This window comes from Pelobates fuscus, chromosome 8, assembly GCF_036172605.1.
Source record: "Pelobates fuscus isolate aPelFus1 chromosome 8, aPelFus1.pri, whole genome shotgun sequence".
Taxonomy (NCBI): domain Eukaryota; kingdom Metazoa; phylum Chordata; class Amphibia; order Anura; family Pelobatidae; genus Pelobates; species Pelobates fuscus.
The window spans coordinates 14,629,121-14,653,825 of NC_086324.1; the positions used below are offsets into that span (position 1 = coordinate 14,629,121).

The 24,705-nt window shown below is 40.1% G+C and overlaps 2 protein-coding genes across 5 annotated transcripts; one reads left to right on the forward strand and one right to left on the reverse strand.

The window, feature by feature from the left end:
- Positions 1-1,545: 1,545 nt before the first annotated feature.
- On the reverse strand, positions 1,546-17,050 carry ZNF142 (zinc finger protein 142). Of its 3 annotated transcripts, none has more exons than XM_063429274.1 (9): positions 17,015-17,050; positions 14,476-14,795; positions 12,979-13,566; positions 12,496-12,678; positions 11,040-11,852; positions 10,722-10,899; positions 7,282-10,468; positions 3,971-4,076; positions 1,546-2,161 (listed from the first exon to the last, which is right to left on the reverse strand). In XM_063429274.1, exons 2-9 carry the CDS (start codon positions 14,732-14,734, stop codon positions 1,713-1,715), a joined length of 5,763 nt encoding a protein of 1,920 aa, XP_063285344.1. In that variant the 5' UTR covers positions 14,735-14,795; positions 17,015-17,050; the 3' UTR covers positions 1,546-1,712. The 3 variants fall into 3 exon arrangements, with proteins under 3 accessions (XP_063285344.1, XP_063285342.1, XP_063285343.1); XM_063429272.1 differs by lacking the exon at positions 17,015-17,050 and adding an exon at positions 16,814-17,002; XM_063429273.1 differs by lacking the exon at positions 17,015-17,050 and having other exon boundaries at positions 14,476-14,815.
- Positions 17,051-17,129: 79 nt separating this feature from the next.
- On the forward strand, positions 17,130-23,919 carry LOC134571152 (mitochondrial chaperone BCS1). 2 transcript variants are annotated; one of them, XM_063429276.1, is made up of 8 exons: positions 17,130-17,244; positions 17,952-18,322; positions 18,648-18,787; positions 19,207-19,401; positions 20,263-20,326; positions 21,043-21,212; positions 21,505-21,622; positions 22,499-23,919. In XM_063429276.1, exons 2-8 carry the CDS (start codon positions 18,003-18,005, stop codon positions 22,749-22,751), a joined length of 1,260 nt encoding a protein of 419 aa, XP_063285346.1. In that variant the 5' UTR covers positions 17,130-17,244; positions 17,952-18,002; the 3' UTR covers positions 22,752-23,919. The 2 variants fall into 2 exon arrangements, with proteins under 2 accessions (XP_063285346.1, XP_063285347.1); XM_063429277.1 differs by having other exon boundaries at positions 17,131-17,231.
- The last annotated feature ends 786 nt before the right edge of the window (positions 23,920-24,705 follow it).

A 24,705-nucleotide genomic window follows, 5' to 3' on the forward strand; every position in this document is an offset into this window, starting at 1 on the left:
ACCCTGAAACACAAGAGACAATAAAATAAAATAAGATGATTGATTGGATTTATTTTAATGAATGAATGTTTATTGTGGGTTTTTTTCTCTTCCTTCCTATTCACCGATATAGATTGATAAATGATATGATTTAAGTACTTTGTCGTAAGAAACTTTTTGACTAGTATAAAGAGCTTAGGAGAAAGAAGGAAAGGATAAGGATTTATTTATTGTTGATTATATAACTACATTTACTAATGTATCTGTATTTCATCATGAAGTTTATACAATTCTTACTTTTATCTTTTATTGTATTTGTTAAAAAAAAAAAATGTCAATAAAAAGAAATAAATATATATATATATCATACAAAATCCGATGTTAATCTTGAATCCTTTGCTAGTGGATAACACTGTAAAACATGCTATCGTTTTGTAGATGACAAATGTCTCCTCAAAAATGTTGTCAGCCTATAAGAATTGTATTCAGGTAAAGTTGCCCCCTTCGATATAACCGAGATCAGGTTCCAGTAACAGCAGTGACTGTGGGCAGTTTGAAAGGATTTAGGTTTCTCCACTCTTGACAAAACACATTACGTGACATTCTCCACACAGTGGCGCGCTAAGGACAAAATCACCTTTTGTTTTGTCCGTGAATTCTTTTCATAGTACAGATAGCGATTTATAAAATGCTCTAAAACATAACAGGAGTCAGAGGAGTCCCCTGCCCCCTTCCTCTTGCTACATTTTTGCGCACATGTCATTTTGCATGGTGGGTTAATAAAGGTATATTGAGAGTAGGTAAAGCTGCTAAAAACAAAGTTCACACAAATATCTTTCTGGCATCTACCTGCTTTAAAGAACAATCATTACATTTTCACTTCACGTTTTAAAATGTTTCATTAAACGTAATGATTTTATTTTTTAGAAATTTTATAAAAATTACTTTTTTTTTTTTTAAATAACACCAAACAAAAATAATTGTTTCACTAAATGTAATAAACAAGAGTAGTGAAAATGTGATGACATTTGTCCTTTAACCTCTCTCTGTTACTTGCAGTCTGTATTATTTAGACCTTTTCCTAGGCAGAACAATTTTTCACAATTATAAAGCAACTCTATAGGCACCCAGACCATTTCATCTCAATGTTGGCCATGTATTATCCTGCTGCTAAAAACACATTTCCATTCTGCAGAAAGGGCAGTGTTTTCATTGCAGGGTTTACCTACCTCCACTGGCCTTTATACTGGCAGCCACAAGAGGCGTTTCTGCCGAAATAGTGGGCAGAAACTCCATTATTTTAATCAGACGGACTATAGACACCATCTGATTGGCATAGAGCTACGCTTTGAAGAGCATATGCAAAAGCCTCCCAGTCCATTCCTATAGGAAATCATTGGATGGGCTGAGATCAGCGATCACATATTAGATTATTATAGTAAACAGGATGTTTCAAATGTATTGCTTGGCAACGAGAGAACACAGCCAGTCTCCAATGTTTGTTTTTGTTTTGTTTTAATTTTGTCTGCTTTTAAATCAACAAAAACAAAAAAGGTTGCATAACACTTTAAAATTCAGAATAATTTTATCTTTTTCTCAAAATATTAAAACATAAATTAACATATTTAAAAAATAGTCTTTGTTGATGTCCTTAAGATTTTACAAAGATGACAGGGCATGCTTGTTTAGACCAACCAACCATTCATCAGGTGTCATGCTAAGTTAGTTCATTTTTATATTGTCTGGGTTGACTGGTGGATGCTAGTGTCTACAGGATCCTGAGGGGGGGAGTTTAATAAGATGAGGTCCTTTCCCACTCCTTTGGAGATGTCTGGACAATCCGGATGATGCCTTTGTATGTGTTTAACGACCTGGAACTTTTGCTTGGCCCTATAAGAGCAGTGTTGGCAAAAGAAGGGTTGCTGGTTGGTGTGGGTGAGGTAGTGATGGCGTAAGCCCGCTGGCCAACGAAAGCTGCTTTGGCACACTTTGCAAACATATGGTTTGTCCTCACTGTGCTTCTTCATGTGGGTTTTCAGCAGAAAACGAGTCTTAAATGCTTTGCCACACTGCTCGCAGATAAAAGAACGGATGTCCCGATGACGTGTTTCTCTGTGTACACGAAGAGCATCTGCACGGTTTGTGCAGTAGTCACATTCTTCACACTGGTATGGCTTTAAACCTGCATGGAGCAAATGAGAATGTAATTAAAGGCATTTTGCAATTTTTATTATATAATATTGTGTGCCAACATTGAGAAATAAAATAATTCTGGACATTTTGGTACACCTCACCTTCCCCTTATTCTTATTGTGTCATAGACCTTGTTTTAAATTGTATTAACCTATGAAGTTTAGATTTCCCCTATTTTTTTTTATGTTTAAATTTTTTTATTGAGGTGTTTTTTTTTTGTTTTTTTTTAAACATACATACTTACAACAATTAAAAAACAAACATTATACAAACATAGTACAATACAAAAGTTAAATACATATATTATTGTTTAGTATATTTCTCTATTTAGAAGGATATACATAAAATTAACCTGTTAACTGCATGGAACAAGTTATTAAAATATTTCTTTAATCTTTTTGATCCACTGTTCATAATAATGTATATATTTGAGATTATTATTTGAATATAAAACTCCCTTCTCCATTTTAAGTTGAAATATAAGTTGTTTTTTGCACTGAGTGATGTCTGGAGTTGATATTTGTTTCCATAATCTTGCAATTACTATTTTTGTGGACATACGACAATGTAAGGTCAATATTTGATGATTTTGGGGAAGTATACCCCATTAACCCCTTAAGGACCAAACTTCTGGAATAAAAGGGAATCATGACATGTCACACATGTCATGTGTCCTTAAGGGGTTAAAGGTGAAGCAAGCCAATTTCTGGAGATTTCTTTAGATTTACATTAAAGGCTGACATAATAGAATATATCGAGTCCCAGAATGTAATTATTTTTGGGCAATTCCACCAAATATGTAACATAGTTCCTTCCTGGGCTAAACATTTCCAGCAAAGTGGGGAATTGGTCATAGATATCTTAGCCAGTCTAGTTGGGACTAGGTACCATCTATGAAGTACTTTAAAAGATTTCCCCTATTTTATTCTACACCGGTTATTACTCAGTTTGTACTCTCCTGAAGTTAATTATGGGACGGTCACATGACCTATGACATTATGCGACCGATTTTTTTCTTTTTTGTAAATTATATTCCTACTATTTAAACAGTGAAGGTCCCCCCCCCCCCACCTGTAGCACTATTTCACTGGGTGAAGAGTGTTAGTGTGTCAGGATATTGTATTTATAATACTTTTCAAATAAAGTTTTTGGATATTTAAAACATCTGAACCTTCCTATTACCCTTATACTGGAACATATATTTCCTAGGTGGGGAACATACCATCTACGCCCTTGGAATGAGCAAAAACTATTTTTGCTCCAAGTCAATATCAAGTCTATATCCTCAGGCAGGGATTGTACCACCCAGGCACAACTATTGGAGATAGTTTATAGCTCCAAACACTAAGTGCAATTCTTCCTTTTTTCCTCCACACCAATATTACCATATTACACTATATTCCTTTTTTTGTTTGTCCTCTCTCCCATTTTATTTTTACTTAGAGGACATCATCAAGGCACTGTTCCCCTCTTTCCTTCTAAATGTAGAGCTCACACTTGTTTTGAGCTGAGCAGTGGGGGTGAGGGGGTCTTTACTGGTGAGTCAAAGGGGAAAGTAAAACTGTATTTAGACAGCAGAAAGAGAATACATTAACTGGGGGAATGATACGTCAGTGAGAGGATAATAAAAGAGATGAAATAATAAAAGATAAACATTTTATCTATTGAATTGTAAAATTTTAGAAGAAATTCCCATTGTAATGTATCTGTGTATTTATTAGCTATACTTGCAGATGCTGCAAACATAAAAACACAAGATATGAATCCACAAAGAATAGTTGCAGGTCCATTTTATTACCTGTGTGCTTACTCATGTGATATTTCAGCTGATTGACCCATTTGCACTTGTATCCGCATTCTGGGCACAAATATTTCTTCTCATCCATGTGGATCCGCATGTGGTACTGTGAGAGAGAATTCAATGTTTCATACAAGAAGCTTTTAACAAACTTAAGCAAACATTAATTACAGCTTAATGTAGTTGTTCTGGTATCTATAACCTTTCCCTTCAGGGTTTAATGTAAACACTACCTTTTCAGGGAAAAGGCAATATTTACATTGCTGCCTTGTAACACCTCTAGTGGCTAGTGACTAACTAGAGATGCTTCCTGAGTCAGTGCTGCACAGTGTGCAGAAATGTTCCCTATAGAGATGCACTGATTCAATGCATCTCTATGAGGAAATGCTTATAGGCGCAGCGTTTTTCCGCGCATGTCAATAGCCTCCCACAGCTTTTTAATTCTATAGGAAAGCGTTGATTTGGCCAAGATCGTCAAATTTCATGATGCGGGGCAAGCTGCGGCGAGACCAGCACAACGCTGGAAAAAGGTAAGTAATATCTTTTCAAAGGGAGCAGGTCACCTAAATAGCAATTTCACTACTATAGTGTCAGGAATAGGTGTTCCCGATACTATAGTGTCAGGAATAGTGTCAGGAATAGGTGTTCCCGATACTATAGTGTTGCTTTAAGGAAAAATAACATGTAACATGAATAGTAAGACAAATTCTTTATTTCTCATAAATTACTGACATATTCTCCAAAATTCCCACGCAGGATATCAGTCTTCAGTTTATATAAATTTGTCTAACCTGTACTATATATTTTTTTCTTTTTATCCATTTTTCTGTGTTTATTACCGGTAATTGATTATGGTTATCCCAAACCTTTAAAAAACATGGACAGTGAGACAGAAATTTGTACAGCAAAAAACAAAAAAAAGCTGGCTTCCTCCACCTACAGGGAGTGCAGAATTATTAGGCAAGTTGGATTTTTGAGGATTAATTTTATTATTGAACAACAACCATGTTCTCAATGAACACAAAAAACTCATTAATATCAAAGCTGAATATTTTTGGAAGTAGTATTTAGTTTGTTTTTAGTTTTAGCTATTTTAGGGGGATATCTGTGTGTGCAGGTGACTATTACTGTGCATAATTATTAGGCAACTTAACAAAAAACAAATATATACCCATTTCAATTATTTATTTTTACCAGTGAAACCAATATAACATCTCAACATTCACAAATATACATTTCTGATATTCAAAAACAAAACAAAAACAAATCAGTGACCAATATAGCCACCTTTCTTTGCAAGGACACTCAAAAGCCTGCCATCCATGGATTCTGTCAGTGTTTTGATCTGTTCACCATCAACATTGCGTGCAGAAGCAACCACAGCCTCCCAGACACTGTTCAGAGAGGTGTACTGTTTTCCCTCCTTGTAAATCTCACATTTGATGATGGACCACAGGTTCTCAATGGGGTTCAGATCAGGTGAACAAGGAGGCCATGTCATTAGATTTTCTTCTTTTATACCCTTTCTTGCCAGCCACGCTGTGGAGTACTTGGACGCGTGTGATGGAGAATTGTCCTGCATGAAAATCATGTTTTTTTTTGAAGGATGCAGACTTCTTCCTGTACCACTGCTTGAAGAAGGTGTCTTCCAGAAACTGGCAGTAGGACTGGGAGTTGAGCTTGACTCCATCCTCAACCCGAAAAGGCCCCACAAGCTCATCTTTGATGATACCAGCCCAAACCAGTACTCCACCTCCACCTTGCTGGCGTCTGAGTCGGACTGGAGCTCTCTGCCCTTTACCAATCCAGCCACGGGCCCATCCATCTGGCCCATCAAGACTCACTCTCATTTCATCAGTCCATAAAACCTTAGAAAAATCAGTCTTGAGATATTTCTTGGCCCAGTCTTGACGTTTCAGCTTGTGTGTCTTGTTCAGTGGTGGTCGTCTTTCAGCCTTTCTTACCTTGGCCATGTCTCTGAGTATTGCACACGTTGTGCTTTTGGGCACTCCAGTGATGTTGCAGCTCTGAAATATGGCCAAACTGGTGGCAAGTGGCATCTTGGCAGCTGCACGCTTGACTTTTCTCAGTTCATGGGCAGTTATTTTGCGCCTTGGTTTTTCCACACGCTTCTTGCGACCCTGTTGACTATTTTAAATGAAACGCTTGATTGTTCGATGATCACGCTTCAGAAGCTTTGCAATTTTAAGAGTACTGCATCCCTCTGCAAGATATCTTACTATTTTTGACTTTTCTGAGCCTGTCAAGTCCTTCTTTTGACCCATTTTGCCAAAGGAAAGGAAGTTGCCTAATAATTATGCACACCTGATATAGGGTGTTGATGTCATTAGACCACACCCCTTCTCATTACAGAGATGCACATCACCTAATATGCTTAATTGGTAGTAGGCTTTCGAGCCTATACAGCTTGGAGTAAGACAACATGCATAAAGAGGATGATGTGGTCAAAATACTCATTTGCCTAATAATTCTGCACTCCCTGTAGAGATACAATTATCCAGTACTTACTATCACAGGACTGATGTCAAGGGCAGTGAAAATTATAATTCGAAACAGCTAAGCTAGAGAAATGTTCTAGTTTGGATAAAATGTGCAGTTCTCTTGTCAATTCTTCACCAATTTTCAGTTTTGGTGAATAATCATGAGTATTATACCATCATTCTTACTTAAAGGACCACTATAGGCACCCAAACCACTTCAGCTCAATGAAGTGGTCTGGGTGCCAGGTCCATCTAGGATTAACCCTTTCTGCTGTAAACATAGCAGTTTCAGAGAAACTGCTATGTTTACATTAGGGTTAATCCAGCCTCTAGTGGCTGTCTCATTGACAGCCGCTAGAGGCGCTTCCGCGCTTCTCACTGTGATTTTCACAGTGAGAAGACGCCAGCGTCCATAGGAAAGCATTGAGAATGCTTTCCTATGAGACTGGCTGAATCCACGCGCGGCATGCGCATTCAGCCGATGACGGGAAAGGAGGAGGAGAGTCCCCAGCACCGAGGGAGCCCGGCGCTGGCAAAAAGGTAAGGGATTAACCCCTTCCTCACCCTAGAGCCCGGCGGGAGGCGGGCCCTGAGGGTGAGGGGGACACAAGGACCCTATAGTGCCAGTGGTCCTTTAATGTGTATATTATTCTCCAAAATGCACAGTTTGATTGATACCATGCAATATGAAGGCTGATAATATCAGGGCCATGAAAAATATTATTCTTAGAAAAATGTAATTGAAATACATCATCACACAGAGTATACAAAGTGTTTTTGAAAAGAAAAAAAAAGAAAAAAACAACTTACTTTGAGACGTGAAGGGTCTGCACAAGCGTAGGTGCAGAGATGGCATTTGTATGGTTTTTCGCCGGTGTGAATGCGACTATGCCAAGTGATCTTCTGTTTGTTCCTGGTAGTATAATCACACTCTGTGCATTTGTACAGTCTAGTGCCCCCATGACCTTTGACGTGGTGGTCATAAACCAGTTGGTGACGACAAGAAAATGAGCAGAATGGACAATGGAGAAAACTCTCTTCTCCCTCGCAGCCAGGATTTGTTACATTCTCGTGCTCCATGGAGTAATGGTGCACCAGCTGCTTGCTATCTTTAGCTGCATATTGGCATTGCTGGCAGTGGTGGGCAAAGTGGGATTTGCGATGCTCTTCCAGATCTAGACGTCGAGAGAATGACTGCTTGCAGATGCTGCACTCTAACTGCAGATGATGTTTTTGGAGGTGGCATCTAAGAGTGGAAATGCTGTGACAGGTAAAGGAACACTGTGGACATTCATGGATATCTTTCTCTTGGTGCTTTCGCAAGCTGTGCTGCTTGAGTGCCGCCTCGGAACTGAAGCTTGCCGGGCAAACTGAGCAAGGAAAGGCAAGTTCACCACTGTGGCAACTTCCCATGTGGCGTGCAATATCATTCTGGCTGTAGCCACTATAGTCACAGAGATTACAGAAGTGGGTGGGTTTCTTCTCATGAACACGGCGTTGATGGAGTCTCAGCTTAGAGTTAGTCCCAAAAGTACGACTACAAGAACTGCAGGAAATACGGCCAACCCCAGTATGCATGGACACATGAGCATCCAGCCTGTAACGTCTGGTGGTACTGAAATCGCAGTATGGACAACAATGAGGTTTGATACCTTCATGGCGGATCCGAACATGTTGTTTCATGCATCGTGGCTGTTTACAGATAAAATCACATTGCTTGCACTGCAGCTGAATTCTGTTACGAGTGTACTTCTGGTGTAATGCTCTGTGACGTTTTAAGGCGGCCACAGACATGCATCGAAAGGAGCACAAGGGACAGTGAAGCTCCCCTGGTTTCAAACAGCCCCTTTTCTTGTGTGTCCTCATTGCTCGGTCTTGGGAGCACTTGAAGGAACAGGTTGGACAAGAAAGTCGACAGCCACTCTCAGTGTCATTATTTGATTTGTATTTTCCATTACCCAAAACTTCCATATTCTCCTCAACATCCTCCAGATTTTGGCTTCCATCATCTGCAGAGCACTCTGACAGCTGGTCTTTATCCTGATCAACCAATTTGAGATGTTTCTCCTTTTGATGCTTTCTCAAGGCTGCCTCAGACAGTAGCACCTTAGGGCACTGGACACAAAGGATCCTTTTTAAGCCTTTGCAGTTTTCCTTCACATGGCAACTAATGGTACATTCTCTAGAGCAGGAAAAAGAACAAACCAGACAATGGAACTTTCCCTGCTCATATCTGTATTTTCCATTCTCCTGAAAGTCAGAGGGAGCAGATACATTATCGTGGCTTTCTCCTGTGAGATGTGGTGAAAATAAAACTCCTATTTCACCTTTATCTAACAAAACACATTTTTCAGGAATGTTTTCTTTGAATTCCTCTTGAACCAAATTTTGACAAGAAGATATTGTCTCCACGTCTTCTAAACTGTGTTCTGAAATGTCCATCCCTTGAGATTCCTGAACAGTGTCCAAAGTCGAAACCATATTTATTATACCATCTCCATGACTATTCTCTTGGGGCAAACTGCTACTGGACACGTGTTGATCAGTCCCTACAGATGTAGAAGAAGTCTTTAGAACAGTTTTTTTCTTCTTGAGTATAACTGGGCACTTCTTCTTGATGTGTGTGTTGAGCCCCCTCTGCTGTTTGAAGCAAGCACCGCATTCTTTGCATACTAGTGAGTCTCTGTGCACCTGGCAGGCAGTTTTGGCATGCTGGTACATACTTTCTTCCTTCTTAGTGACATAGGAACACTTCTCACATTTGTAAACCTGAGCACTGGACTGGACAACCAGCATTTGAACTCTGCCCTCCAACACAAGTGCCTCCGCTTGCTCTCTGTCCTGCTTCCTTAAAGCTTTAAGAACAGAATCCGGTCTACTATTTTCTTCTAGAGATGTGGCAGAACCTTCAGTTTCCGTGGCATCATTAGGCAGAAGCCCACTGGACTCGCATACAATGGTTAATTCTACTCCACCTTTTATAGCTTCTACCCAAGACTCTTGGACCTCTACTGGTATTTCTCCAGTCTGGAGATCCAAAGTAGTACCAGCATGGACATGTAGCTCTTCATATTTGTCACTAAGAGTACACAGCATTGTTTGTTGGTTGTACTGGGCAGTTGGACAGTGCCCTAGCTTGGCTTGATCTATAGACTGTGGGTTTGGCTCTTCCTCAAACTCCTGTCCACAGTTATCATTGTCTTCCACTGCCAAGTTTTCAGAGAAACATAACATTGCATCCTTTGTAGGAAGAGAGTTTTCACAAGCACCCAATGTCTCAACCGAAGACTCATTGGGCAAAAGATCAGTGGATGTAGACAGTTCAAGTTGTGCAGGAAAACTCTCCATCTTTATGTTGCAGGCTTCAACAGGTTCCAATGTCATAGTTGCCAATAGGGATTCAGTGGTCACTGAAACTTGGCCATCTCCACTTGTCTCACTTAGATCACCAACCTGTAAACATTCAGTTTCCTGTTCCATCAAGTCACTTTGCCTTTGAGCAGTCAATGATTGCGAGTAAAGTTTCTGGACACTGGAGAGAGATTGTTTGTTATGGGAATTTTCCTCTGGTTTGTACGGAAACAACGTGTCAGACTGGTTGATCTCTTGCTGCTTGGTGGCATATTTTTCCTGCCAGTCCTTATCCCCAGGGATATAGCCGTGTGATTTGCGTTTGTGGAAGAAAAGGCTAGTGTTGCTGAAGGTACGATACGTGCATAGGGCACAGCGGAACTCCCTTTGTTTGGTGTGTTTGCAGTTGTTGTGATTTAGCAGTGCTTGCTTGTATTTGGTCTGGTAGGTACAATGCTGGCAGTGGTACATGGGTGTCTGGCAGGATTGGGAGTGCTTTGTCTGCATGTGTTTTTGGAGTTCGTATTTACGCTTGCAGCCAAATCCACAGACCTCACAGATGAGACTCTTCCCCTGGTGACGTAGTTTGTGGCTATTCAGCTGATCCGCACGATGACAGCGATAGGAACACTGGTTACACTGATACCTATAATAAAATTATGGGTTTCAGTTAATACCAACGCACTCCACACAAATACCCCATTGCCATCCCTCCCCCTGAACAATGAACTTTTGGTTTTAACACCATATCTCTGAAATGGAACTACGTTTTTGGGGACAATGTATTTTCATATTAAGATGCTTAGTGTCTCTTTAAAACACTGAAAGGTTTTTGTTAATAGGAACACAGAGGAAGGGCATAACAAACTGTTTGCAACAAGTGGTCCGACTGCAGTAACCTGAGGTCCCCGCTGTGCTTGCGCATGTGCACGGTGAGATAGTGTTTCCACTTGGTGATGTAGCCGCACTCGCTGCACATGTAGTTCTTTTCGCTGGAGTGAGTGAGCATGTGCTTGGAGAGGTAGCTGATATCTCTGCAGGTGAAATCACACAGGCTGCACTTGTGAGGTTTCTCTCCTATAAAACAAAAGAAAAAAAAAAAAAACACACATCACACATAATAACCATTATAAAAAATTGTACAGTTTTCTCGCAGGGTAGACCGGCATGCGACCTGCTTGAAATTAAAGGGTTATACCTATAATTTTTCATCTTACCAGTGTGCAGTAACAAATGGCGGATGAGAACTCTTTTGTGTGCAGTGGCAAATTCACAATCTCCACATCGGTGGATTTTCTCATTAGCGTGCATCTTCCCTATGTGGTCTGCATACTCCACAGGGTTAAAACTCTTATAAGGACAGAAGTGGCAGGACAACTCTTCCTTGCCCGGATGCCCTTTCTTCTTGTGATTACGGAAAGCGTGTTTGTTTGAGCAGGCAAAGTCACACTCCTGGCAATGGAAAGCATAGTGAATCTTCCGGTGCTGCTCCATCTCTTCTTGTGACTTAAAGAGCAGTGAGCAAGCGTGGTATTGGCACTCCACACCTCGGATGCCATGAGCTTCCTTAAGGTGACGTAAGAACTCTTTACGGTCTGAAGGGGCTTGGTTACAACCCTCTTGGAAGCATGAAAGCATCTTCTGCTGTGATGCATGTACTTTCATATGGTCTTTAAGAGACTGGCTCAGTTTAAAGGTCTCCTTGCACACTGGGCAACAGTAGGTGTCTGAATAGAAGTTGGACACCCCTTCGTGGATGCTGGCCATGTGACGGTTAAGAGCATTACTTTCCACAGAGGAGTAATCACACAGCGGGCAGCGGTGAGTCTTCTCTCCAGACTCCCTCATCATGTGGATCTTCAGCTTGCTGCGGCTGGTGAAAAATTTGCGGCAGTTGGGGCACTGAAGATTAGGGTCGGGAAAGTGAAGATGAAGGTGCTCTGCTAGGTGGGTCCTCTTCTTAAAGCAGCGTTTACACTCGGGACACATGTGGGTCTTAAACAAGTGCTCTTTTCCTTTCTCTACATGCCCTGAAAGGAAAACATGTTTTAGTGGTGTTATTTTTCCAGACAAGCAAACGATTATAATATCTAAGTGAGGATATTAACAAATTCAATAGAGGTTTGTTCAACTGACATTGGAATTGCTAGTTTTAGACCGAAAATAACATAAAATAGAGGCAGAATTCTCCACAGAAGATATGTTTTCTAGCCCATTATATACAGCTCACATATAACCTTTAGAATATTACATGGGAACTAGTGCAAACGTCATATGTACAAACTACTGAGCTCCCTTAATAAAATACAACTACTGAGGGTTTTTTTTTTTTTTATCTTCTGGTCATTAACTATTAGAAGAATTGTAGTTGGGTCCTGATTGGCAGCTTCGTGTTTTTAGATATCTCTAAATCTAAATAGGTCAGCGACCCCCACCCTCTGTGTAATCTTTTCCGCAGTTCTCATTCCCACACAGAGTTTATTGCAATCCAAAAAGTAGAATTGAAAAATATCCTAATGACGACATATTTGTCCAGTGTACTATTTCTTTCATTTTTGAGACATTGTATAGTATACTAATAATATTAGATTTCTATGCCTGCAATGTTATTGACAGAAGTTTGATCTTCCTTGTACTAAATGCAATTCATCGCTTCTCACCCCATAACTGTACCTTTAAATTCCTTGGTCTTGGCAGTGAGTGCAGTTTTGGATTTTGTAGCTTTTTTCTTGACAGTTCGAGCAGATTCACTTTCCCCATCACTGTGGCTTCCTGCAACCTGTCCTCTTAGAACTGCAGACTTTCTCAGTTTTCTAGGCCTCTCCACCGCTACTGAACCCTGACTGGCTTCTGTATCTTAAAAAAAAAAAATGCAGATGTTATGCTAAACTTTGTATAATAGCAAAATGACATATCACTGGCTTATTAATTGCTGAAGTTTAAATAGACATGGAATGAGTAAATCAATATTGTGTACCTACTCAAAAACACAAACCACACATGTACTGTATAAAACCAAAACACACTTAGAATGCAACCTAAAACCAAATCAATGCACAAATATAAAATGATCCATTAGGAAACAAAAATTAACAATAACAAGTAGCATAAGATTTTGAGGTGGTGGTGGCGGTGTCTGTCACTTTGTTTACTTACCTGTCTGTATCATGTTCTGAGCCAGGTTTTCAGCTGGATCTGAAGAATTCAGCATTGACTCCAGTGTTTCTATGCCAGACTGTGTTTCCTCGCCCCTGGGGTGCGTTTTATGGTGCTGGGTGAAGATTTTTACGTTAGAGCTGACAAAGTCACAGCGTTTACAGTGGAAGGGGAAATGGTTGCGGGAATGCAGTAACATTTCATCATGGCTTGGGAATAGACGTTTGCAGGTGCGCTGGGAGCAGGTAAAAGGTGTTAATTGGTGTTCTTGCTTCAGATGAGCCTGGAAGTTCTTGCGGTTATGTGTAGTAAAGGGACAATTGATCACCCAGCAATTAAAGTCTGTATGGGGAGATGTATGGCTTTTAAAATGTTCCTTGAGTTCACTAGGAGACTTATATTCATGGTGACAAATAGGACACAGGAGATTTTCCTGCCTGGGCTGGTGGCAGCTTCCGATTTGAAGAGTTCTCTCTGTACTGGAGGCAATGTTTCTGCTTTGGGACCTATTTCCCTTCCTGGGAGAATAGTTAGGAGGCTCTGAGGTAATAGTGTCTGTAAGTAAATCCTGGGACAATAAACATACATCTGAGGAAAGAAAAATGAGGATGGTAAATATTCTAAGCAAAAAAAAAAAGGAACATTAAATGTACCAAATCTAATATTGCAAAAAAAAGAAAAGAAAAAGAAACTCATATGTGCCACAAGACAGTACACAGCAGGCTATAGTTGCACAATATACAGAAAGACATTGTGGTAAACAGACAACTAAAAAATAGATACTGAGTTTTTGAAACAATTTTGGTTTTATTTGTATTAACTCTTTGCGGTCTAATATATTTTCAGTAAGAGCTCCAGCAGGTCTAATTTTTTTTTTTTTAATTGAACAATTTACACCGGAATTGGATATCGCATTGCGAAAAGAGCTCCGCAATCTCCTGGTGGAATGCAACCCGTGCGTGTGTTCCAGCACCAGAACCTCCCAGTCTGTGCGCATCACACGCCTTTGCAGCACCTGGCACAGAGGATAAGCGCTACTCTCTAGGGATCAATCCGACTTTGGACCGCAGGATATAAGCTATTTTGTCTGGTATATTCCAACATGGGACTGCAAGGGGTTAAGTTATCATTGAAGAGTGAAGGTCTACCATTCTGGTCATTGAGAAGTGTACAGAAGTGGATTCATGGGGATCATTCTGCTTACAGCCACTGTGCAATGCTGCAGAATACGCATGAGCCTTTAAATAATAAAAGCCGATTTTGATCCATTTTGTGTGTGTGTAGGATGAGGGAACATCATAAGCCGCAATCCTCTGACATAGAAGGGAATAAGTAATAAGCATCTGGAAAGGTCTGTAGCACATGTTACTAATTCTGGAATACCTTTACAGTGCACTTATTACTGAACGCTCATAATCTGTTCTATTCTACCAACAAAAAAGGAAAAAAACAACAACATTTGAACAACATGAAAGAGAAAACTGTTGAATGCATTACCTCCTGGATCATTGTATTCCACTTCTGAAGGTTTCTTAAATAAATCATGTCCAGGTGCATCTAAAGCCAGCTCTTTTACATGGGATGACAAATCAACATCCAGGCAGCTAATATGCACATTACCATTCTGCTCCAGAGCATCGTTCTGAGCTGCATGCTCTGTGTGGTACCCACAGTCAGGTGCTGTCTGGATAAGCAGTAGCTGATCACATGATTTGGTAGTCCAAACACAAGACCCTTCAAGTCCTTCGTCTGCCATTTCCCAGTGACTGTATATTGCATACTCTGTTATGATCAGTCCTCAACATATATGGTAACTTCTAAAAAAATACAACAAAAACAAACAGCAAATCTAAATCCCCACGTTCCAAATGCTTGGTAAGAAATGGCTAACATTAAAAACGTGAGAAAAGGATTAGAGATGTAAAGGGACACTTCACTGTTCAAATACAAAATAATAAATCACTGTTTAGTAGATATTCCCCAAAAGACAACATGCATGCTTTTAAATATTTTTGAATGTGACTCACTGACACCTGCAAATCACATACAATATCCCAGAAATCATACACACAATCTAAGATACAATGTATGTCAGATTGTGTGTGCGATTTCCAGGATTTTGTATGTGATTTGCGCCCAATAATGATCGCTAAACAGGGGCCCGGTAGGGTGCCCAGGCCCTTTACAAACTGACCGGACCCATGTAAAATCAGCCTGCAGGGAGGAAGTGACAGACGATCGCTTCACAGAGAGCAACCCTGGAGGAATGGAGGGAGGAGGCAGCGGAGAGGCTGAAATGAGCTGCTGCTGCATGCTCACTGCCATCAGCCCCAGCCAGGACCAGAACCCCAAGCAAGCCACAGTCCTGGACACGACAACAGTAAGCTAAAAGGTAGATGGCTGCAAATATATAGTTTGACATGCATCTGTGTATGTCAGAATTAGTATGTGCCAGTATGTATCTGAGTGTGTTTGTGTATATCTGTATGTCAGTATGTGTATCTGAGTGTATGGGCTAGTGTATGGGCTAGTGTGTGTGTGTGTGTGTGTGTGTGTGTGTGTGTATCTGTATGTCAAGGTGTTTATACATGTTTGGTGGCGGGGACACAGTGGCTGCCACCTCCCTGAAATGCATTTTTATATGTATTGATGTCTGCTCAAAACCCATCTTTTCAGGAAATCTTATGGTCTCCCAGAGTAACTTCTATTTCATAAACCTGTCTCTTGCCATCTCCTTAAAGGCCACACTGTATTCTCACCTACAGATTTGCTTATTTCCCACCTTGTCGTTTGCTTGCTGTCCCCCACTCTGCCCCACCTCCTCTAGACTGGAAGCTTGTCTGAGCAGGGTCCTCATCCACCTATTGTTCCTGTAACATTTTGTAATTGTCTCTTTTATGGTTACATTTCTCCCTTTTGTAATATTGTAAAGCAATAAATACCAGGAATTATAATAGACAGCTGGATATATGGACAGACACAGGGGTCTCTCTATAAGCAATATAACCAGCTAGGTTTACTCTACAGACTGTAACTACCTGTTATTGTTCCTGTTACACTTTGTTATTGTTTCATTTGGTAAATTCCCCTCGTATTGTAAAGCGCTGCGGAATAAGCTGGCGCTATATAAATACTACTACTACTACTACTACTACTACTAATAATAATAAGCTGACTCTATATAAATAATAATAATAATAATAATAAGCTGGCGCTATATAAATATTACTACTAATACTACTAATAATAATAATCTGACTCTATATAAATAATAATAATAATACTAATAATAATAAGCTGGCGCTATATAAATACTACTACTACTACTACTAATAATAATAAGCTGACTCTATATAAATAATAATAATAATAATAATAAGCTGGCGCTATATAAATATTACTACTAATACTACTAATAATAATAATCTGACTCTATATAAATAATAATAATAATACTAATAATAATAAGCTGGCGCTATATAAATACTACTACTACTACTACTAATAATAATAATAAGCTGACTCTATATAAATAATAATAATAAGCTGGCGCTATTTAAATAATAATAATAATAATACTAATAATAATAAGCTGGCGCTATATAAATACTACTACTAATAATAAGCTGACTCTATATAAATAATAATAATAATAATAATAAGCTGGCGGTATATAAATACTACTACTACTACTAATAATAATAATAATAATAAGCTGGCGCGTTATAAATACCAATAATAATAATAATATTAATAATAATAAGCTGGCTCTATATAAATAATAATAATAATTATAATAATAATAGAGAGCCGTTGCCCAGGTAACCAGCAGTACCAGGTAGTGGAGGCCGCAGCTCGCTCAGAGTTAGCCAGGAGCTGGATAGAGCTGACTGGGGGGGAGCAGGAAGCTGTCAGGCCGCAGTAATTCCGGTCTATTATTATTATTATTTCCAGTGTCGGTCTCAGAGACCCGCAGGACAGCGCCGTGAGACGCCTTCAAGCTGGAACGCAACCGGAAGTACTGAGTGGAACGCACGAAGGAACGCTACGCTACGCAGGGCGGATGGCTCGAATGGAACGCGGAGAGTTCAGGGATCAAGCGGAGGCTTGGAACGCAGAGTTCCGCTTGCGGCTGAGGCTTGGAACGCAGAGTTCTGCTTCCGGCTGAGGCGTGGAACGCATTGGAAGCTGTTGCTGGAGTCTGGTTAGATACATGTGGAAGCTTGCAGCGGGCAGTCTGTCCTTCACAGGGGGTAAAAAGCCGGGGTAATTAGGGCAGTTTCCTTACCCTGACCTGCTGGGTGACTTACAGTTTGTCTCACTGGGTATTGTTTAATAATTAATGTATTCCAATCATTGGCTCCCTGTTTGCAGAGTGAAGGTCACTAGCTGAGTGGAGTGCAAGCTCTAAAGACCACATCTTCTACATGACCTGCAGCCACAGGAGACTCAGCTGGTCCTGAAAGCTTGCACTCTAATCTAGCTTCCCCAATAAAGTTACCGCTCCTATACTCAGCCAGGTTCCTGTGTCTACCAGCGCTGTGTCTGAAAACAATGTCTTTTTAGATAATTATCACACTAAAAGGTATTGAGTGGCTAGTTTGTCGACATCCTCCGATAACCATATTAGAAGGCAGACGATGCATTATAACCGCATACACGTGTGTTAGCTCTCTTTGGTGTTGTTGTTCATGAGGGGAAAAAAATGCTAAAATAAATTGAGTAATATTTGATGTATGTATTGTGAGGACCATCAAAACATTATCTCCTTAAATAAGACATTTGTAGAAAGTCTGGTGCGGCCATGGGGTCTCTTGATCTGCCTGCTTCTTGCAGCTAACCTGTATGACTCTCCAAAACGAAGGTTTACAGTAGTTCATCTATATATGAGATGACTATTTCTTTAAAGTAGGTGCAGCTTTGTATTGAGTCAATACCATGTAATAATTTCTGTCTCTATTTCGTAAACACAGCATGAAGAATTGGAAGAAACACTAATTCGAGTAGATCCATCAGCCGTAAAAATGCCGTTTACTGATTTTATATCTGCTCTCAAAGACAATCCCTATTTTGGTGCCGGGTTTGGCCTGGTTGGCGTGGGGACAGCACTGGCTTTGGCTCGTAAAGGTGCCCAGCTTGGTATGGTTGCCTTTAGGAGACACTATATGATAACACTGGAGGTGCCAAGCAAAGACAAGAGCTACCAATGGCTTCTGAATTGGATATCTCACCACGCCAAGCACACTCAGCATCTGAGTGTGGAGACATCTTATCTACAGCATGAGAGCGGAAGGATAAGCACCAAGTTTGACTTTGTTCCAAGTCCTGGCAACCATTTCATCTGGTGAGTGATCTAAACCAAAGGTAATAAGGTATCTTGTAATTTTATGTAAAAAGCCCCAACATATTCTACAGAGTTATTGTCTCATGTCTGTGAGAAGATGTATCACATTTTTTATTTAAAAAGTGAGATATTGTAGCATAGTGTGGTGATTAAATAATGTTAGTGGATACCTAAAGCTAAGATTAACTACTCTATGTAAATGATTGTAGTTTACCGGTTAGTTTTCTACAGTAGAAATCTGATCATTGAATTTAACTCCCAAAACTACTCGTAAAGTACTGTAATGCAGAGACCTTTGGATTAAGCTATGTTTCACCATCCCCAGGTACCGGAGGAAGTGGATTCGAATTGAGAGGAATCGTGAGAAGCAGATGATTGACCTTCACACTGGAACCCCCTGGGAAAATGTCACATTCACTGCTTTTGGGACCAATCGGAACATTTTCTTTAACATTCTGCAGGAAGGTAAATCCGACATGAAGGATATTCAAACTGTATTTGGATATGGGAGAGGGCATTTAGATAAATTGGATATAAGAACTTAAACAATTGTTTTTGAGAAAACAGAATGCTTAAACCTTTCCTTTATGATAAACCAGTGGTTTTTATAAAAAATATTTGGTTAAATGATCAGAATTAATTAGCATATAGTAAACACATGATGATTACATGCTAATATCTGGGAAACCTTATAGGTTTAAAAGTTGGTTTAAGGTCAACTGTTGTTATTAAACCTTTTTTTTATTATAATAAAGTAGAGCTATTAATAGCCTGTAGACCTGGAAGGGGGCAGGGGTTGTTATCAGTCTGACATTTATAAGGCTTATTCAGACATTTTAATAAAGTAATCAATGTTTTCATATCTTCATCATGTTTGGCTCTAGCAAGGGAGTTAGCCCTGCATGAGCAGGAAGGGAAGACGGTTATGTACACCGCGATGGGAGCAGAATGGCGGCAGTTTGGGTTCCCACGGCGCAGACGTCCGTTGAGTTCCGTAGTGCTGGAAGAAGGTGTCTCGGAGAAGATTCTACAAGATGTGAAAGGATTTATTAATCACCCCAAGTGGTACAGTGACCGAGGTAAATTGTCTGTCCATTCAAATAATGACCACCTCCAACTGTATGTATGTTCTTATCCTCCTATGCTTTGTGCTGAAAATCAGTATTTCTATATAGAAATGCTCTTCCCACCGCTGTCATAGCATAATTCAAACCTATTTTATGAAATTAGAGGTGTTAATAACTTATTTAAAATACCAGAACTGTCATGTTTGAGATAAGACATTTTCTGAATCCAGTGCATCATTTAGCTGTTACTAATGCTTTGCATATGAAAAGACACCATTTGTGCATTTCATGGAAATTGACGTAGCAGCATATTCACTTAATTCAGAATTTCGCTAAAATAGCCAAGCTGAGTTGGAGAAATTTACCAGAACAGTAATTTTTCCATAAGTTTTCCACCTTTTTAAGTTTAATTAGTTACAATTAGAATTCTATTGACTAAACCCATTACTTTTCCAAAACCTAGTCCAACATAAACATGAAGCATAGGCAAAAATATAATTGCTTGTCCATCAATTCCCACTTGGATATCAAACCAGTTGTAGCTCGATTATGTCGCTATCCTGTCATTTGTTTTTAAGACCTTTTTCACTCACAAGGGTAGTCCATCACTCGATCGAAAGTTACTGAATCCCAAAACAGATCTTCTGGCCCTCCTGGGCCTCACCTCTTAAGTGAATTGCCAGGAATTCAAAAACTTAAAAAAAAAATATCCAAATAAAAAAAATGTAGTTGACCTAATTCCAGTTTAACTGTTGTTGCCCCGATGTAGATTGAATGAAGCTTAATCTGCTTTGTATCCTTGAGCTGTGAAACCATCGATATTTAGTGTAAACTTCACAGTGCTAACTTTAAGGCTTTATTCATCACACATAGGTATCCCTTACAGAAGAGGCTACCTGCTTTACGGACCTCCAGGGTGTGGGAAAAGCAGTTTTATGTAAGTGGGATTATTAATTACTGTGTGTATTAAAATGGGGCGAGCTTCTTAACAATTCTTGTTATTCTAATGTATATCTTCACTTTAGAATAAATTATATATTAAAGCCCATTTAAAAAATGCACAATTTTACTGCTGAATATTCGTTCTTCCTTTAAGGTGGCCAAACTACAATGGAATCAATATGGCGGTCTCCATATAATAAGTGCTCCATGCACTGCCTGTATACAAAGTCCCGGGTGTTTTTCTTAAGTCATGGTTCATTCGCCTCAGAGGGATCACTGCATTACTTTGTAGAGCTGCATAGATAAAAAATCTATGTGAAAAATGGCTGCATTTAGTGTAAATTGTAAAGTACCTGTAGCTATAGCAGATTTGAGTCGATGCGGTTTTATGCCCTTGAAAAATTACTTTGTTTAAAAAGTTTTAAGCAAAACAATCAACGGCTTCAGACATGATGTAATGATCCAATTGTAAATGAAAACCATAGGAATAGTGATGTAGCGCTGCGGAATAGGTTGGCGCTATATAAATGCCAATAATAATATTAATTATGTCTTTAAACTCACATCCTGTATGATAATTTCCCTTACTGGATACATATGTTAAAGGGCTGAGAATCCACCACATGTAGTTTATAGAAGTGCAGCATGTGACGATCTGCCTGCAGTTATGTAAATTACCTGCTGCTTCACCTTGTCCCTTACATCCCCCAGCACTGCCATTGCTGGAGAGCTGGAGTACAGTATATGCCTGATGAGCCTCAGTGACAACAGCCTCTCAGACGACCGTCTCAATCACCTCCTGAGTGTGGCCCCACAACAGAGCATCATCCTTCTGGAAGATGTGGATGCCGCATTCGTCAGCCGCGATCTGGCCAAACAGAGTTAGTATCTTACAGTGTCAGCGCTCAGCAGCCAAGACTGCTCATTCACTGTGTTTATTCCCTCACTGTGATATCAACTTAATGTATATATTTATATTTATCTATCTAACTAAAAAATAATGAGTTAATCTATTGTATATCTGTCATATCCTCCCATTGATCTGCCGTTGCCGTCTCTAACATTTGGTATAGCGGTCATGGCATTCCAGAATAGTCTATATACCTTTTAATGCATTCTATTATTATCAGCTGTGACGTTAATGTCGATTTTCCCCTAATTTCCTTACTCTAGATCCAGGAGTATACCAGGGAATGGGGCGTTTGACATTCAGCGGCCTCCTAAATGCGTTGGATGGCGTAGCTTCCACAGAGGCTCGGATAGTGTTCATGACAACCAATCACATAGACAGGTAACACAGAGAGAACCATGCGATGGCTACCCCATAATTGTGCTTTATGCAGAACCAGCTGGTTCTGCATAAAGCACAATTATGGGGTAATGTACTAAAGTGGGAGCAACAATATGTCATAGGTTGTCATGGTGATTGCTCCAATTTTAAAACATTGTCCCAGGACTGCTCTTATTTATAGATTTTCATTATAGCCTGTATCAGGCTGGCTCTGTCACCTTCTGGCGTCTTTGCTTATTTTGCTGCTTGTTGTCCAGTGGCTAGGGGTGCAATGGAGGTGAGTTGTGCTGACCAGATGCTGTTCCTGGCGGGTGCTGCCATCTTATTTCTTGAGCTTCTGGTGCTTCATCCATCAAGACTCAATGTTAGTGTTGTAATCTCGCACGTGGATAACACTAATATGTGGGGAGAATCCTGCGAGACAATGGAAGCCTCCATAGATTTTGTCTCACAATGAGCAAGATAATGCCTTATTCCCACAACCATCGCTAGTGATGGCCAGGGTAAGTTGCAATACTTGACAGCAATATCTACGCTTTTTGTCGGCTCGAGGATTTACAATGAGACAAAGTAGTTCCTTTTGACTGCCTTAGATTTTCAATGAAATTTCAACCCAGTCTTTTTATGAGCATTTAATTAACTATTTAATCCTTATGAAACGCTCAAAGTTTTTTTGTTTTATTTTATCTTTAGCTGACAAAGCTGCTTTAAGTTAGACAGTTACTTTGTTTTCCCTAGTTAGAACATCACACTCACATACAAACCTCAGATGCATGGAAACATCTAAATGTTTGTGAAAGTATTGAAGAAGCAAATGATCTTGTTAAAAATAAAGATTGCATTGCAAACATTGCCTGTCCCTTGATTTCATTCCAGGTTAGATCCAGCGCTGATCCGCCCAGGGCGTGTTGATTTCAAGCAGTATGTGGGACACTGCACTCACTGGCAACTCACACAAATGTTCCTCCGTTTCTACCCGGACCAGACACCTGCTACTGGAGAGCAATTTGCTAAAGCAGCTTTCTCCCACACAGACAAACTCAGTGCTGCACAGGTTCAAGGACACTTCATGATGTATAAAACAGACCCTGAAGGTGCAATCGAGAACATTGGTTGTGTGACTGTGTGATACATGGCCTGTTATTGGTCTGTGAATACATCACATTGCGACATGGGCTACGTCACCTCAACGCCAGTCACAAAAGGGGCGATTCCTGTGTGCAGCTCAAAAGGACACTTGTTGAAGTTGATTATTCATATTTGGTGCCTCATAATGAGGTTTAAATTATAGATTGAGAATTTCATGTTGTGAACATAAAACTTTGTTTCTTTTTAAACTGAATTTGTACCTGTTTGTGGAATCTCATTGTCCAGTCCAGGAGTTGTGCTCGGCTCTGTGCTGACACTTCCACAATTGTTTCATATAGAACATTAGTGTTCAAAACATTCTGATCTGTGCCATGTATCACATGCAGGATTACATTTTAAAGTCACCCCTCCTGTGACACAATGGGAATTATTACTGTGCTAACTTACGCACTGTAGCGAGTTTGTGATGACTTTGTAATTATAGTTGGAAGGCTTATAATGAGACCAGGACCCTCTTCTCCTTACATTACTCATAGAAGGTATTATATATTGACTGTTTGGTCACTAAACATAGTATTTTAATGAGTTGAAACCTGTAATTACAGTATTCAGGCCAAAAAGCAGAGTTTGCTATTTCAATATAAAATTTACTATTTAGTGAATAAACTATTTATTGACACAACATCCATCATTGTTGAGTAATAGGTGAGAAATATTAGGATTATGTGCTGAACCCTCATTTGTACAGGACTGTTTTTTAGCATTTTTTTTCAGATTACAAACAGTGGAATTAATGTCAGTGATCCAAAAAGTCATACAGCCTGCTGTCTTTAGAATGCTCAGGCAACACAGCAGCTAACACCTGGGTGGGGCAATTAACCAAATGCCATCAATATGTTTTTACAGTAAAGGGAAGTGGATATTATAACTTTAAGTTTACTCCAACCAAAAAATCAATGTTTGCAAAAAACACTGGATTTATTGTAGTAACCCTTTTATGTGATGCCCCTCGCCAAGGCCACGTTTTCTCCTTATCCTGATCCTCAGCTGACATCACTCTCCTTTGCCTAAGTGGGAGGGATGTCAGGGAGGACTGGGTTGCTACGGACAGTGTGGAGGGCAGTGCTGGCATTGACTGTCTGGCAGTGCGTGCTGTTGTCAGATGTCAATTTTGCACTAAATTGACATTAGCCAGCCAGGAACATTATTTTGGACTGGCTAATGACGCTGCTGGTGGTATAGTTACACCGTAGGAAGGGAAGAGGATAATCGCTGTATGTGCAGCATTTCAAAGCGACCAGGCACCATGACCACTTCAAACCATCGATGCTTGGAGTAACCCTTTAACTGCAGTCTGTAGAATACTCAGGGAACACAGCAGCTGAAACTGAATCAGAATAATTAACCAAAATTACAATCTTTTACACTAACGGATATGAACGTTCCATCTTTGCAAGTGACATTTAACCCCTTAAGGACCAAACTTCTGGAATAAAAGGGAATCATGACATGTCACACATGTCGTGTGTCCTTAAGGGGTAAAAAATGCTCTATTGTCAATATAATGTTGATTTTCATAATAGTTTACCTTTAACCCCTTAAGGACCAAACTTCTGGAATAAAAGGGATTCATGACATGTCACACATGTCATGTGTCTTTAAAGGGAATCTCCAGTGCCAGGAAAACAATCCGTTTTCCTGGCACTGCAGGATTCCTCTCCCTCCCACCCCCCCAATCCCCAGTTGCTGAAGGGGTGAAAACCCCTTCAGTGACTTACCTGAGGCAGCGACATGTCCCACATCGCTGCCTGCTCCTCCCCCGCCGCTCCACCTTCTGCCTACGTCGGCCGGTGGGCGAGACTGATCCTGCCCACCGGCCGAGGAGACCTAATGCACATGCGCGGTAATGCCGCGCATGCGCATTAGCGCACCCCATAGGAAAGCATTGCAAACGATTTTCAATGCTTTCCTATGGGGAATTGAGCGACGCTGGA

Coding starts and splice junctions, on each gene's coding strand:
- ZNF142 (XM_063429274.1), bottom strand. CDS start 14,734: ATGGCAGACGAAGGACTTGAAGGGTCTTGTGTTTGGACTACCAAATCA. Junction 13,567..14,475: donor GGAATACAATGATCCAGGAG/GTAATGCATTCA, acceptor TTCTTTCCTCAG/ATGTATGTTTATTGTCCCAG. Junction 12,679..12,978: donor TCAGAACATGATACAGACAG/GTAAGTAAACAA, acceptor TTTTTTTTTAAG/ATACAGAAGCCAGTCAGGGT.
- LOC134571152 (XM_063429276.1), top strand. CDS start 18,003: ATGCCGTTTACTGATTTTATATCTGCTCTCAAAGACAATCCCTATTTT. Junction 18,788..19,206: donor CTTTAACATTCTGCAGGAAG/GTAAATCCGACA, acceptor GTTTGGCTCTAG/CAAGGGAGTTAGCCCTGCAT. Junction 20,327..21,042: donor TGTGGGAAAAGCAGTTTTAT/GTAAGTGGGATT, acceptor TACATCCCCCAG/CACTGCCATTGCTGGAGAGC.